The 15,745-nt window shown below is 52.5% G+C and overlaps 1 protein-coding gene across 1 annotated transcript in view; it reads right to left on the bottom strand.

Moving 5' to 3' along the window:
• JPH3 (junctophilin 3) overlaps nt 1–15,745 on the bottom strand; it is a 52,126-nt gene that overhangs the window by 25,644 nt on the left and 10,737 nt on the right. The window contains exon 2 of the mRNA XM_044270247.1: nt 272–1,049. Within this exon, the coding sequence (XP_044126182.1) occupies nt 272–1,049 (778 nt within the window). The remainder of the gene's footprint in view (nt 1–271; nt 1,050–15,745) is intronic.

Below are 15,745 nucleotides of genomic sequence, written 5' to 3'. Positions count from 1 at the left end.
CTGCATACAGGAGGAGGGCCGGCATACAGGAGGGAGGCCGGGGGCCTGCATACAGGAGGAGGGCCGGGGGGGGGACCTGCATACAGGAGGGGGGCCTGCATACTGGAGGAGTGTGGACGGCGGGTTTCGTGTCGCTCATCTGCGGATATGGCTGCCTTCATTACCCGCATTTATTATTTTACTGTAATAAGAGACCATTATCTGCCGTCAGGAGGAGCCCAACGACCCCTCTACGCCCACACATCCCGCCCCCAGGGCGCCCCGTCCTCACCTGGAGGCTGCGATCTCGGCCTTCTGCTTGGCAATGTTACTGGCCCTCTCGGCTTGCTCCACGGCCCGGTCCACCTTCTCCCGGATCTTGCTGGCTCTGAGAGGGATCAGGTTCTTCCTCTTGCCGCTCACCAGGACATTTTGCTTGTATTTCCCTTCCTCCTTCGTCCCATCAGGAAAAGTCATGCACCCGTACCCGTGCCTCTTATTATTGGCCCACTCCCCCTCGTACTTCAGACCGTCCGAGCGCTGACTTACGCCAAAACCCGAGCGCTTGTCGTGCTTCCATTCCCCCATGTAGACCTCGGTGGTGGTGGCGTCGATGTCATCCTCGATGACTGAGAGCTCCGTCTCGCCCTCGCCCAGGCTGATGGTGGAGTTGATGTCGCTTGCGGTGGAGCTCACGGTGCTCATGCCGGCTTCGCTGCGGAACGAGCTCTGTTTGCTCCGCTGGCTGGCGAGGGAGCTCTTTGATTCGGACTTGCGCAGCTTCAGGCCACTGAGGATGGACCTCCTGAAGATTCCCTTCTTCTTGTTCTTTAACATCTCAGCGTCACTGTGGGCCATCAACACAAAGCCCCCTCGAGAGACAGCCGGGCTGCCCGCCACCCCGCAGGAGGCATCCGGATGCATTGCCGTCCCGTTGGTGTGCTCGCTGCGGAGGGAGTTTATAGAGGTCCGAAGGGGGGAGCGGATAACGGCAGCCATTCCATATGGGACGCTCTGGCGCACTCCATAGCCCTGGCGTATTCCTGCCGCCCACTGACCTTGGTAAGTACCTAGAAGACACAGAGATGGGGGTCAGTATGGCATCGCACGCCGACCTACACATTCTAAAAATATCTGGTTATGACCCACTGTCAGCATTCACTCTGAGCAAGAGCAAACTGTCATTTACATATCGTGATATACAAGACATCGTCCCATGACAATGATAAAGGAACAACACAGTAAAACCGGAGAGAACATGTAATCGTCTCCGATACAGAGCTCCAAATCCTCTGCATCAACACAGAAAATATTCTAAAGTCACCACTAGAGGGAGCTCACTACATACAGATTATACAGCCACCACTAGAGGGAGCTCACTACACACAGATTATACAGCCACCACTAGAGGGAGCTCACTACATACAGATTATACAGCCACCACTAGAGGGAGCTCACTACATACAGATTATACAGCTACCACTAGGGGGAGCATACTACATACAGATTATACAGCCACCACTAGAGGGCGCTCACTACATACAGATTATACAGCCACCACTAGAGGGAGCTCCCTACATACAGATTATACAGCCACCACTAGAGGGAGCTCACTACATACAGATTATACAGCCACCACTAGGGGGAGCTCACTACATACAGATTATACACAGTCACCACTAGAGGGAGCTCACTACATACAGATTATACAGCCACCACTAGATGGAGCTCACTACATACAGATTATACAGCCACCACTAGAGGGAGCTCACTGCATACAGATTATACAGTCACCACTAGGGGGAGCTCACTACATACAGATTATACAGTCACCACTAGAGGGAGCTCACTGCATACAGATTATACAGCCACCACTAGGGGGAGCTCACTACATGCAGAATATACAGTCACCACTAGAGGGAGCTCACTACATGCAGATTATACAGCCACCACTAGAGGGAGCTCACTACATACAGAATATACAGTCACCACTAGAGGGAGCTCACTACATACAGATTATACAGCCACCACTAGAGGGAGCTCACTACATACAGATTATACAGCCACCACTAGAGGGAGCTCACTACATACAGATTATACAGCCACCACTAGAGGGAGCTCACTACATACAGATTATACAGCCACCACTAGAGGGAGCTCACTACATACAGATTATACAGCCACCACTAGAGGGAGCTCACTACATACAGATTATACAACCACCACTAGGGGAAGCTCACTACATACAGATTATACAGTCACCACTAGAGGGAGCTCACTACATACAGATTATACAGCCACCACTAGAGGGCGCTCACTACATACAGATTATACAGCCACCACTAGAGGGAGCTCACTACATACAGATTATACAGTCACCACTAGAGGGAGCTCACTACATACAGATTATACAGCCACCACTAGAGGGAGCTCACTGCATACAGATTATACACAGTCACCACTAGAGGGAGCTCACTACATACAGATTATACAGTCACCACTAGAGGGAGCTCACTACATACAGATTATACAGCCACCACTAGAGGGAGCTCACAGCCACCACTAGAGGGAGCTCACTGCATACAGATTATACAGTCACCACTAGAGGGAGCTCACTACATACAGATTATACAGCCACCACTAGAGGGAGCTCACTGCATACAGATTATACAGTCACCACTAGAGGGAGCTCACTACATACAGATTATACAGACACCACTAGAGGGAGCTCACTACATACAGATTATACAGTCACCACTAGAGGGAGCTCATTACTCAGGAAGCATGTCGCTGGCGCTATGTTGGTATCAGGAAGCATGTCGCTGGCGCTATGTTGGTATCAGGAAGCATGTCGCTGGCGCTATGTTGGTATCAGGAAGCATGTCGCTGGCGCTATGTTGGTATCAGGAAGCATGTCGCTGGCGCTATGTTGGTATCAGGAAGCATGTCGCTGGCGCTATGTTGGTATCAGGAAGCATGTCGCTGGCGCTATGTTGGTATCAGGAAGCATGTCGCTGGCGCTATGTTGGTATCAGGAAGCATGTCGCTGGCGCTATGTTGGTATCAGGAAGCATGTCGCTGGCGCTATGTTGGTATCAGGAAGCATGTCGCTGGCGCTATGTTGGTATCAGGAAGCATGTCGCTGGCGCTATGTTGGTATCAGGAAGCATGTCGCTGGTGCTATGTTGGTACCAAAAAGGTTGCAGAGTTCCATCACCAGTATAAGATGTACCCTTTATAACTGTCAAAATTACCCCAAGTTAGTGAAAGAAACTGATATTGCAGGGAGTCAGAGGCGCCGAGACCAGGGTGGTCCGAAACGGAAAATACTTGCCCTTACTGCTTCCCCTGCCGACTATTGGCCCTGCCTATAAAACGTAATGGCGGCCCCGATAAGGGCGATCCGGTGTCAGGAATTTTTTATATATCCCTAGGATGCCCTGAGAAGGGATCGAGACCACCAGACAGATCCTGATCAAACAAATCAATAATTCTTATGTTGTCAATAGTCTTTATGTTTACAAAAATCAGCAAAAAATGAATATAAAAGATTCTATAGAAAGTACAGATGTCCGCGTGACACCCAGATACCACTATCCACCACGCAACAAAACAAACAAACAAAAAACGTTTCGTCTGCTACTGGGCAAAAACCATTTGTGCTATACTAAGTCCAGTGTGCGGATCACGAATCCGGCCAGAATTGCTGTAACACGTCACAAATTGTTGCTATGCATAAGTATGTCTAAATGAATGAAGCACTTGGAAAGCATTGAATCATTTGGAACAGAACGAGTTTTACTCCAACCATTTCCTGATCTACATCAAAGTTTGTGCAGTAAACAGTGTATGAAAATGTAATGGAATAACAACATTTAAAAAAGTCTATTTTTTATTTATTTAAAAGTCTGACTTGAGCGAGGCCCAGTGCTGCTAAAAGTGCTTCAGGCTTCTCTTCTGCATTTGTGTACAGTCATATTTTCCCGTTGCATCAACCAGCAGTAGTCGCCATCATGTTGGGATTCCCGCGGCCTTGATACCTGTTCTGCATTCTAGAAATATCTTTATGGAACTGCTCTCATGTTCATCACTTACGTGTCCCAAATTTAGGCTCCTTTCACACTAGCGTTCATGGGTCCGCTCGTGAGTTCCGTTTGAAGGAGCTCACGAGCGGACCCGAACGCAGCTGTCCAGCCCTGATGCAGTCTGAATGGAGGCGGATCCGCTCAGACTGCATCAGTCTGGCGGCGTTCAGCCTCCGCTCCGCTCGCCTCCGCACGGACAGGCGGACAGCTGAACGCTGCTTGCAGCGTTCGGGTGTCCGCCTGGCCGTTCGGAGGCGTGCGGATCCGTGCGGATCCGTCCAGACTTTCAATGTAAGTCAATGGGGACGGATCCGTTTGAAGATGCCACAATGTGGCTCAATCTTCAAGCGGATCCGTCCCCCATTGACTTTACATTGAAAGTCTGGACGGATCCGTACGAGGCTATTTTCACACTTAGCTTTTTTTTGCTAAAATAATGCAGACGGATCCGTACTGAACGCTAGTGTGAAAGTAGCCTTAGGAAAAAGTCAAGATGGGAATGCAAGAAATGCACTTTCACTGACATCCGGCAGCCAAGTTGTTCATGTGCTGTCAGCAGGTTGTCTACTAGTTCAGCAGAGTCTGCAGCGCGTCTGTTCCCAAGGAAGTTCTGCACTACGAGCACAACGCATCCCGAGCTGCACCCGCACACTCAACGCCGCCCCCGGGCACCCGCACGCTCAACGCCGCCCCGGGCGCCCGCACGCTCAACGCCGCCCCCGGGCACCCGCACGCTCAACGCCGCCCCCGGGCACCCGCACGCTCAACGCCGCCCCCGGGCACCCGCACGCTCAACGCCGCCCCCGGGCGCCCGCACGCTCAACGCCGCCCCCGGGCACCCGCACGCTCAACGCCGCCCCCGGGCACCCGCACGCTCAACGCCGCCCCCGGGCGCCCGCACGCTCAACGCCGCCCCCGGGCACCCGCACGCTCAACGCCGCCCCCGGGCACCCGCACGCTCAACGCCGCCCCCGGGCACCCGCACACTCAACGCCGCCTCTGGGCACCCGCACACTCAACGCCGCCCCCGGGCACCCGCACACTCAACGCCGCCTCTGGGCACCCGCACACTCAACGCCGCCCCCGGGCACCCGCACACTCAACGCCGCCCCTGTGCACTTGCGAGTGCTCAGTTGCATATGAAATAAACGTCGTTTTTCCTGCTTCTGGAAGTCTAAAGAAAATAACAAAGGTCCCGTTACAGTCCTGTGTAGGTTTTGCTACAGAGCCATGTAAGCGCTGTATATGGCCATATGGAGGGGACAGACGCCCTTTAAGTTTCAAAACTGATGATAACAGATCACTTTATCCAAATCTGTCCAGCTTGCCTCATATACTTACTGCTGACATCAGCCTGAGGGCGTCCGGACATGTCCATTGGAATATCTCCAATATAGCTGAATAGGCTTTGCATCAGGAAGCACATCTCTGGGGCTATGCTGGTATCAGGTAGCACATCTCTGGGGCTATGCTGGTATCAGGTAGCACATCTCTGGGGCTATGCTGGTATCAGGTAGCACATCTCTGGGGCTATGCTGGTATCAGGTAGCACATCTCTGGGGCTATGCTAGTATCAGGTAGCACATCTCTGGGGCTATGCTGGTATCAGGTAGCACATCTCTGGGGCTATGCTGGTATCAGGTAGCACATCTCTGGGGCTATGCTGGTATCAGGTAGCACATCTCTGGGGCTATGCTGGTATCAGGTAGCACATCTCTGGGGCTATGCTGGTATCAGGTAGCACATCTCTGGGGCTATGCTGGTATCAGGTAGCACATCTCTGGGGCTATGCTGGTATCAGGTAGCACATCTCTGGGGCTATGCTGGTATCAGGTAGCACATCTCTGGCGCTATGTTGGTATCAGGTAGCACATCTCTGGGGCTATGCTGGTATCAGGTAGCACATCTCTGGCGCTATGTTGGTATCAGGTAGCACATCTCTGGGGCTAGGCTGGTATCAGGTAGCACATCTCTGGGGCTAGGCTGGTATCAGGTAGCACATCTCTGGGGCTATGCTAGTATCAGGTAGCACATCTCTGGGGCTATGCTGGTATCAGGTAGCACATCTCTGGGGCTATGCTGGTATCAGGTAGCACATCTCTGGGGCTATGCTAGTATCAGGTAGCACATCTCTGGGGCTATGCTGGTATCAGGTAGCACATCTCTGGCGCTATGTTAGTATCAGGTAGCACATCTCTGGGCTATGCTAGTATCAGGAAGCACATCTCTGGCGCTATGTTAGTATCAGGTAGCACATCTCTGGGGCTATGCTGGTATCAGGTAGCACATCTCTGGCGCTATGTTAGTATCAGGTAGCACATCTCTGGGGCTATGCTAGTATCAGGAAGCACATCTCTGGCGCTATGTTAGTATCAGGTAGCACATCTCTGGGGCTATGCTAGTATCAGGTAGCACATCTCTGGGGCTATGCTAGTATCAGGTAGCACATCTCTGGCGCTATGCTGGTATCAGGTAGCACATCTCTGGGGCTATGCTGGTATCAGGTAGCACATCTCTGGGGCTATGCTGGTATCAGGTAGCACATCTCTGGGGCTATGCTAGTATCAGGTAGCACATCTCTGAGGCTATGCTAGTATCAGGAAGCACATCTCTGGCGCTATGCTAGTATCAGGTAGCACATCTCTGGCGCTATGCTAGTATCAGGTAGCACATCTCTGGGGCTATGCTAGTATCAGGTAGCACATCTCTGGGGCTATGCTGGTATCAGGTAGCACATCTCTGGCGCTATGTTAGTATCAGGTAGTAACTTTCTGGCGTTTCGCACTTGATAACATGCGGCAGCTCCAGTGCCACTCGGCAGGCGGCTGAGGCGCGCGGTGCCAGATGTGGCGGCAGCTCGCCTGAGACTTCTCTGCAAACACTTCCGCTAAGTACCCGCCGCTGCTCCTGTCAGACCGCTCCCCAGTTCTCTGCAGTCTCTCTTCCTGCAGATGAACGCGTCGTCCCACATGGAGGCCACCAGTCCCCAAGTCGTCCTGATATCTGTTCCTGGGAAAGCTGGGTGACAACCAGCACGTCCTCCTCTGCACACAAGGGGATGCTCATCCAGCTTTCCTGAGTGCTCGGCCTATTCATAGGACGGGGTGAGGGGCGGCTGCGCTGTACGTTATTCTACGCCTCGGCCCCCGAGACAACAGGATGAAGCTCTGGAGAACACACGTCATTTATCAGAGGAGCGTCGATAGGGAGCGTGTCCCTGCAGCGAGCTCCCCCACAACACGGGGCACACTCCCTCAGTCGCCCCTGCCATCTCCATTAATCGTTATGTCAGCTGATCCTGAGAGGGCGAGGCGCGCAGCAGCGCCACCCTGCCTCCCACATACGAGCCGTCACGAGGCGCGCTCTCCTGACCTGTCACAATCAACGCCTCTTGTGTCCCGTAATAGCACAAGTGTGAACCCCCGGAGATCGCACGCCGCCATGTTTATATCAGGCCGGGCGAGGTCTGAATCTGCAGACTCTTATCCTGCGAAGCTATCCTCAATATCTGATCGGTGGGGGTCCGATGCCCAGCAGCGAGGCTCAAGCTGCAATACCAAACACAGCCACTGTACAATGTGTGGCGCTGTTCCTGGAATACTAGGGCAACGGCCGTGTGCATGAGGCCTAATAAGCAGATGGTGAATTCTGGGTCAGAGAACGGGGACGTCACCACCCAGAGATTAATGTAGAACCTACAATGAGCACTGGGGCTCCAGCGGTAGAGATCAGCGGTGCCATCACTGAGAATGCCGCCTATCCGTTCACCAGAGATCAGCGGTGCCATCACGGAGAATGCCGCCTATCCGTTCACCAGAGATCAGCGGTGCCATCACGGAGAATGCCGCCTATCTGTTCACTAGAGATCAGCGGTGCCATCACTGAGAATGCCGCCTATCCGTTCACTAGAGATCAGCGGTGCCATCAGTGAGAATGCCGCCTATCCGTTCACTAGAGATCAGCGGTGACATCACTGAGAATGCCGCCTATCCATTCACTAGAGATCAGCGGTGCCATCACTGAGAATGCCGCCTATCCATTCACCAGAGATCAGCGGTGCCATCACTGAGAATGCCACCTATCCGTTCACTAGAGATCAGCGGTGCCATCACTGAGAATGTCGCCTATCTGTTCACTAGAGATCAGCGGTGACATCACTGAGAATTCCGCCTATCCATCACTAGAGATCAGCGGTGACATCACTGCGAATTCCGCCTATCCATCACTAGAGATCAGCGGTGACACCACTGAGAATGCCGCCCATCCGTTCACTAGAGATCAGCGGTGCCATCACTGAGAATGCCGCCTATCCATCACTAGAGATCAGATAACCCCCAGGGTAGACATGAGGAGGGGCTCGCCCTGTGGGTGACATCAGAGAGGCGCTGTCCGGCGGTGCAGACTTTGGCGCCGTCCTCTGTCAGGAGCAGCACAAAGAGGATTATGTGATTGGTGGACACTAAACCCGATCACCTTCCTGACTAAGCCCTCGGCTCCAGGACGTCTCCGGGTAAACCTGCAGTCACGTCCCTTCACATTCCACATGCATGTAGGCGAACGCGGCTCCGCCTACATCATGTGACAGCCGTCACTGGGATCCCAAGACTGCAGAGATCTGCAGTGGGCCCCACACTTCTCCAGGGGCCACTGTGCAGAGGAAAAAGGGACAGAGCTGCAGTACTACCCCGGGGTCAGTGGGGGCCATCACTTTACATGACCCCTCTAGTGACAGGTGGTGCTAAGGGGCGGGGCTAGTGACAGTGGTGGTGCTCATGACAGTGGTGGTGCTAAGGGGCGGGGCTAATGTCAGTGGTGGTGCTCATTAAAGGGGCGGGGCTAATGACAGTGGTGGTGCTCATGACAGTGGTGGTGCTAAGGGGCGGGGCTAATGTCAGTGGTGGTGCTCATTAAAGGGGCGGGGCTAATGACAGTGGTGGTGCTAATGACAGTGTTGGTGCTCATTAAAGGGGTGGGGCTAATGACAGTGGTGGTGCTAAGGGGCGGGGCTAATGACAGTGGTGTTGCTAAGGGGCGGGGCTAATGACAGTGGTGGTGCTAAGGGGTGGGGCTAGGACATGCTGTCGACATTCATGACTTAGTTTGATTCCTGTATAATGAACATTTATGGGTTTCAAGAGCTCTGCTTGCTGTCAGTGAAAGGGAACATTCATGGAAACCATACTGATCACTTGCACCTTGTACTTTTGGCTTTAGTGGGTTATAGGGGCTCTAAATGTCAACAAGCCCCCCGCCCATGGGCGCAATCAGAACAGGGCATAACCGCGCACCCCCTCACCTTTCATAAGCGGTTCGCGCCGGGCTGTGTTTAAAGCCGCTTTCACATGGGCGTTGCGGATTGGGGCCGGATGCGTTCAGGGAAAATGGTGCAATTTTTACACTAAAACAAGTCAGTTTTCACTGCGATTGCGTTCCATGTTTGCGTTTTTTTCTGTGCGGGTGCAAAACATTGTAATGCGTTTTGCACTCGCGTGAGAAAAATCGCGCATGTTTGGTACAGAAGTTCGGTGTTGTGTAGATTGTATTATTTTCCCTTATAACATGGTGAATACAGACTGCATAGTACAATAGCGCTGGAGGGGTTAAAAAAAAAAAATAATTTTTTTAACTCACCTTAATCCACTTGCTCGCGCAGCAGCTTCTCTTCTGTCTTCTTCTTTGAGGAATAGGACCTTTGATGACGTCACTGCGCTCATCACATGATCTTTTACCATGGTGACGGACCATGTGATGAGTGCAGTGATGTCACCACAGGTCCTTTTCCTGTGAACAGCAAAGATGAAGACAGAAGGAGATGCCGGCTGCGCGAACAAGTGGATGAGGGGAGTTAAATTATTATTTTTAACCCCTCCAGCGCTATTGTACTTATTGTATTCAGAATGCTATTATTTTCCCTTATAACCATGTTATAAGGGAAAATAATATGATCGGGTCCCCATCCCGATCGTCTCCTAGCAACCGTGCGTGAAAATCGCACCGCATCCGCACTTGCTTGCGATTTTCACGCAGCCCCATTCACTTCTATGGGGCCTGCGTTGCGTGAAAAACGCACAAAGAGGAACATACTGCAATTTTCGCACAACGCACAAGTGATGCGTCATAATCACCGCTCGTGTGCACAGCCCCATAGAAATGAATGGGTCGGGATCCAGTGCGGGTGCAATGCGTTCACCTCACGCATCGCACCCGCGCGAAAGGGGCCTAATGGTGTGGTGGCCTCTCTCTTCTGTAGTACGGGTGAAGGTCTCACCGCGCTCACTTTCCCCGCGGAGCCCTCTAATCGCTGCCCTGTCCTGGCGCCGGACGGTCCTGTTGTGCCCGAGCAAGGTCCTCAGCTCCCTCTAGTGGTGGCTGCGGGAAGACACCATTTTATCATGTCAGTTTACACAGAGGATTTGGCGCAGTGTAGCAGGAAAGCGGAGCTCGGACAACTGTAAAGACAAACGAAGAAATGAAGCAGTGTGGAATCCTGGCGCTAAGTCCGCTCTGGCGGTGGAGATTCATTGTGGGAAGCGCAGGCAGAAACATGAATGGCGATAATAATGCGATCTAACTGCGGGCGCTCGCCGCCTCCTGCACTTAACACTTCAGTCACTGTTTGGCTGCTGCATTGGCTGTTGGGGGAGGGGCAGGAGCCGAGCGCTAAGTAATCTCCATTATCCATTAACCGTGCTGGCACCAGACGGTTATACTGCGTCCAATGGACAAACCCCTGACGTGGCAGAATCCGCTCCTGTGCTGCAACTGGGCGGCAGCTGCGAGCCTGGACGACACCGCAGCGCTCTCCAGGGTGCTGCACAGGGGCCCACTGAGGGGACAGCCTGGGGTCTGGAGATACAACTGTAACAAACCCACAGCTGTGAGAAGTATTTGGACAGGTTTTACGGCTCGGCAGGTCAGCAAGCAGCGAAGAACAGAATATTAGAAAGTCACAGACCCCTCTGTGCTCCACCATCGAGGGTGGTCTCAGAATTGGGGGTAAGCGTCCAACCATCGGGAACCCCACCAATCAGGAGAACGGGGGTCCTGTGTCCACCATATGAATGGAGTGGTGGTCGAGCATGAATGGAGCTGCCGTGAGCACGCTCAATCACTCCATTCATACGGGGCAAAGGGCCCCATTCTCCTGACTGGTGGGATTCCCAATGGTTGGACACTTACCGTCAATCCTGTGGACAAGCCCCTCCCCACAGATGTTCCGGCCATCGCCCCTCCCCACAGATGTTCCGGCCATCGCCCCTCCCCACAGATGTTCCGGCCATCGCCCCTCCCCACAGATGTTCCGGCCATCGCCCCTCCCCACAGATGTTCCGGCCATCGCCCCTCCCCACAGATGTTCCGGCCATCGCCCCTCCCCACAGATGTTCCGGCCATCGCCCCTCCCCACAGATGTTCCGGCTATCGCCCCGGGCGTCTGTGCCCCTCCTGACCACCCTAGTCTGCAGCATGGAGGCTTTACTGTGCCGTCCTGGCTACAGAGTACAGACCATATCTCTGCAGTCTGCGGTCCCCGTACAGAGTACAGCTCTCCGGCCTCCCCGCTGACTGGTACTTACAGTGTTAACAGTCGGTTCAGCAGGGGGAACGGTGGGAAGGAAGGGGGACTTCTGATGGGGACCCTCGGAGGGAAGGTTTTAAAGACCCCACCTTTCCTGACATGCCTGCTTTGTGTTCCTCAGGCAATAATTTGGGATCAGCTTACCCCATTGGTGTTCTGCATGGTACCGGTCCTCTTTTATTCCTACTGGAAACATGACTAAACTGACAACTGTGCCATAAAACCCAAACTGTCAATGTATTCACAAACTTCCAGAAGGAATAACAGAGGAACGGCAGAAAGCAGTTAAATGAAAGGAGGTTCCAGAATTGTAATTTCCTAAAACAGACAAGTCAGGAGAGGCGAAGGGTCCGCAAACACTTAAATAGAGAGGAGTCTCCCCAAAAACAAGGAAAATCCCCAGGAAAATGATAGAACTGGAGGTGTCCTCTTCTGTCAGGGCAGCACCAATTCTGTTCAGATGTTTCAGTTTCTGGGAAAGCTGGGTGAGGCCATACAGCCCCCGCGGCAGCCACACCGGGGATGTCACCCAGCTTTCCCTGACTCCTGCATGACCAGCACCAACCTGCATAAATCCTGCCCGACCAGGTAAACCTATGAGCTTCAATCCCTGGAGGAAGGCCGGCTCACTGTAGAAAAAAAAAGTGACAGCAAGCAGAGATCTTGCCAGCGTGGAGGAATTCCACAAAGGATATTAGAAAACTCGTAGAACTTTTTATTAAACTCTTATTATGAACCTCCTAATACACCCCTCGGCCGCTGCAGAACCTCCTCATACACCCCTCGGCCCCTGCAGAACCTCCTAATACACCCCCCGGCCCCTGCAGAACCTCCTAATGTACCCCTCGGCCCCTGCAGAACCTCCTAATACACCCCTCGGCCCCTGCAGAACCTCCTAATACACCCCTCGGCCCCTGCAGAACCTCCTAATACACCCCTCGGCCCCTGCAGAACCTCCTAATACACCCCTCGGCCCCTGCAGAACCTCCTAATACACCCCTCGGCCCCTGCAGAACCTCCTAATACACCCCTCGGCCCCTGCAGAACCTCCTAATACACCCCCCGGCCCCTGCAGAACCTCCTAATACACCCCCCGGCCCCTGCAGAACCTCCTAATACACCCCCCGGCCCCTGCAGAACCTCCTAATACACCCCTCGGCCGCTGCAGAACCTCCTAATACACCCCTCGGCCGCTGCAGAACCTCCTAATACACCCCTCGGCCGCTGCAGAACCTCCTAATACACCCCTCGGCCCCTGCAGAACCTCCTAATACACCCCTCGGCCCCTGCAGAACCTCCTAATACACCCCTCGGCCGCTGCAGAACCTCCTAATACACCCCTCGGCCGCTGCAGAACCTCCTAATACACCCCTCGGCCGCTGCAGAACCTCCTAATACACCCCCCGGCCCCTGCAGAACCTCCTAATACACACCTCAGCCCCTGCAGAACCTCCTAATACACCCCTCGGCCGCTGCAGAACCTCCTAATACACCCCTCGGCCCCTGCAGAACCTCCTAATACACCCCTCGGCCGCTGCAGAACCTCCTAATACACCCCTCGGCCGCTGCAGAACCTCCTAATACACCCCTCGGCCCCTGCAGAACCTCCTAATACACCCCTCGGCCGCTGCAGAACCTCCTAATACACCCCTCGGCCGCTGCAATTACACTAATTAACATGCGGCGCCCACACTGGGACGCGGGAGGAATCATCTGAGGTTACAGCGGCACAGCCCGCAACTGACTGGGGGACGGGCTGCTCAGGGCGATGCTACAATCACTGCCTTATGTGGGTGCTGAGCCGGGCACCTGTCATGGTGGCACCGAGTACAGATTACAGGGGCGTTTCATACCCTCGGCTCCTGGTCTGAGGTTTTCAGGGCGCATTACTTTATAAGGAGAATGTGGAAAATGAGCTGCAGGAAACCACAGAACATCGCACACCTGCCGCACCGTCCACTGTGACCAGAGCCTATATTCTCACCTGTAAAGTGTGCGTACTGGAAAATAGCATTCATGCACCGCTGATCTCTAGTGATGGATAAGCGGCATTCTCAGTGATCTCACAGATGATCTCTAGTCAATGGATAGGCAGCATTCTCAGTGATGTCACCGCTGATCTCTAGTGATGTCACCGCTGATCATATGTGTATTATACATGTGCAGCTATTGGCGCACACGGCCAGGGTGAGGTAGGTACACAGGAGAGGACTGATTACAGGGCTGGGCTCTGGGCGGACATGACGCCCCCCCATCCGGCGGATCCTCACTAATGATCTGGTCTCTGCAGAGCGCGGTCGCTGCGTACGTGCCGGTCTCCCAGGGAAATGGAGTAACAAATAAGACCTGCTGTTCATTACACTGATGATTCCCCAGCAGGGAGGGGGCGATCCCTCCGCCATGGGCAGCTCACATCCAGCATCTTATAATTCGCCCAGGTCCTGACGGGAACATGTCATATGCCCCCCCTCTACCCATGTACATGTTCCTGCAGATGGAGCAGATTTGGTGCCGCGGTCCCCGCCATGAAAGCGCTCAGCAATGTGGATCCGATGCCTTGCACATGCTCTCCAAGGAACCCACAGCCAATATTGATCAAGACTCTGCGCGCGCGCCCCCCCTCCATAAATTAATGGGCGCACCAATCAATCACATGACCAGGGAGGGGGCCGGCGGTGACACGCTGCGCCCACTTCTCCCCAGATACCAATATATTTCCAGCTGAGGACCCAGAGGCAAATCTCATTACAGGGACAGATAGCTAAATAATCCAGCGCCGATGCTGCGCAGGGAACGAGCTCTGCAGCCGCAATTATCCAGGTATCGGAGGATCTCGTGGCGGGGGTTAATATCTGCATTAATCCATCCATAGTGCAGGGTCAAGACCACGGTTCACCTATAGATACACACTGGTACACGGGATGACGACGCTCAAGGCACTGGCGAATCCCGACACAGGGGCTGATGTGCAAGATGGTGGAATGTGTAAGGCTATGATCTGTCTACAGAGAATCTGACGCTTATCTCCTGAGATTCCGGGTGGAAATCTGTGATTTCTGCAGCAGATTTGCAGTTTGATGCTCAGCGGATCTGCATGAGGATCGGCCCCAATTATATATCACCCGCCATATGGATAGGAGAAAATATATATATATATATATATATATATATATATATATATATATATATATATATATATATATATATATATATATATATATATATATATATATATATGAGAGAGATATATAGAGATATAGATGGATAGATGGATAGGAGATGCCACAATGAATGTACTCAGGATATTTGTATTATGAGAAGTGAACATAAGATAGTAGCGGTATATATATATATTGTTATTTTTCATTAACCTTCCCTTAAACATTGCAGCAGAGAGACAGCAGTGAGACGCACCGCCTGCACTGTATATAACCTGCCCTCATGTCACCTGCGGTACTATACACGTACACAGCCATATCATGTGGTGGACCAGCGGTCATGTGACTACCTTATATTTATATTTGTACATAAAAAGCACAAACTGCAACAAAAATAAGATTAAATAATTCAGCACAGAAGAGACCGGGGGGCAGTGATGGTGGGAGGAATGATAACAGGGGGACGTAATGGCGGGGCTAGGGCATTATCTCAGGATCACCTTACTAACGCTGCCAACCCGAATTGTTGTTTTCTTTGGATAATCCAGAAATTACGGACAAATCAGAAAACCATAAGGAATGAAAAAGATGATAGGCGGCGCCTGTCTACGGGTCATCATACTGGTCTGACCTAATCTCCACTAATAACTGGGCCTGTAACATTATAGTAATAACCTAGCAGCCTCCAAAATTTTACTACAGTTCCTGGGAAAGTGGAAGATAATTCTCATCAGCATTAGCTCATTAATAACTCCCATCATCCATTCCTCCTCCTATTAGGCTCATGACCCCACTACACAGCATGATTGTGCCCCCTCAGGAAAGTGCAAGGTGTGATGTCATCAGCTTCTGGTTGCTACAATGTTTCTGTTAAACTGCAAATCATGGATATAATTGTAGCAAACCCTCAAACATTCTACTTTCTCTTACAACTTCTGACCTCATAA

The sequence above is a fragment of the Bufo gargarizans genome, chromosome 10 (assembly GCF_014858855.1).
Source record: "Bufo gargarizans isolate SCDJY-AF-19 chromosome 10, ASM1485885v1, whole genome shotgun sequence".
Classification (NCBI taxonomy): domain Eukaryota; kingdom Metazoa; phylum Chordata; class Amphibia; order Anura; family Bufonidae; genus Bufo; species Bufo gargarizans.
Note: the sequence above shows the minus strand (reverse complement) of the source record. Positions and strands in the feature narration are given on the sequence as shown.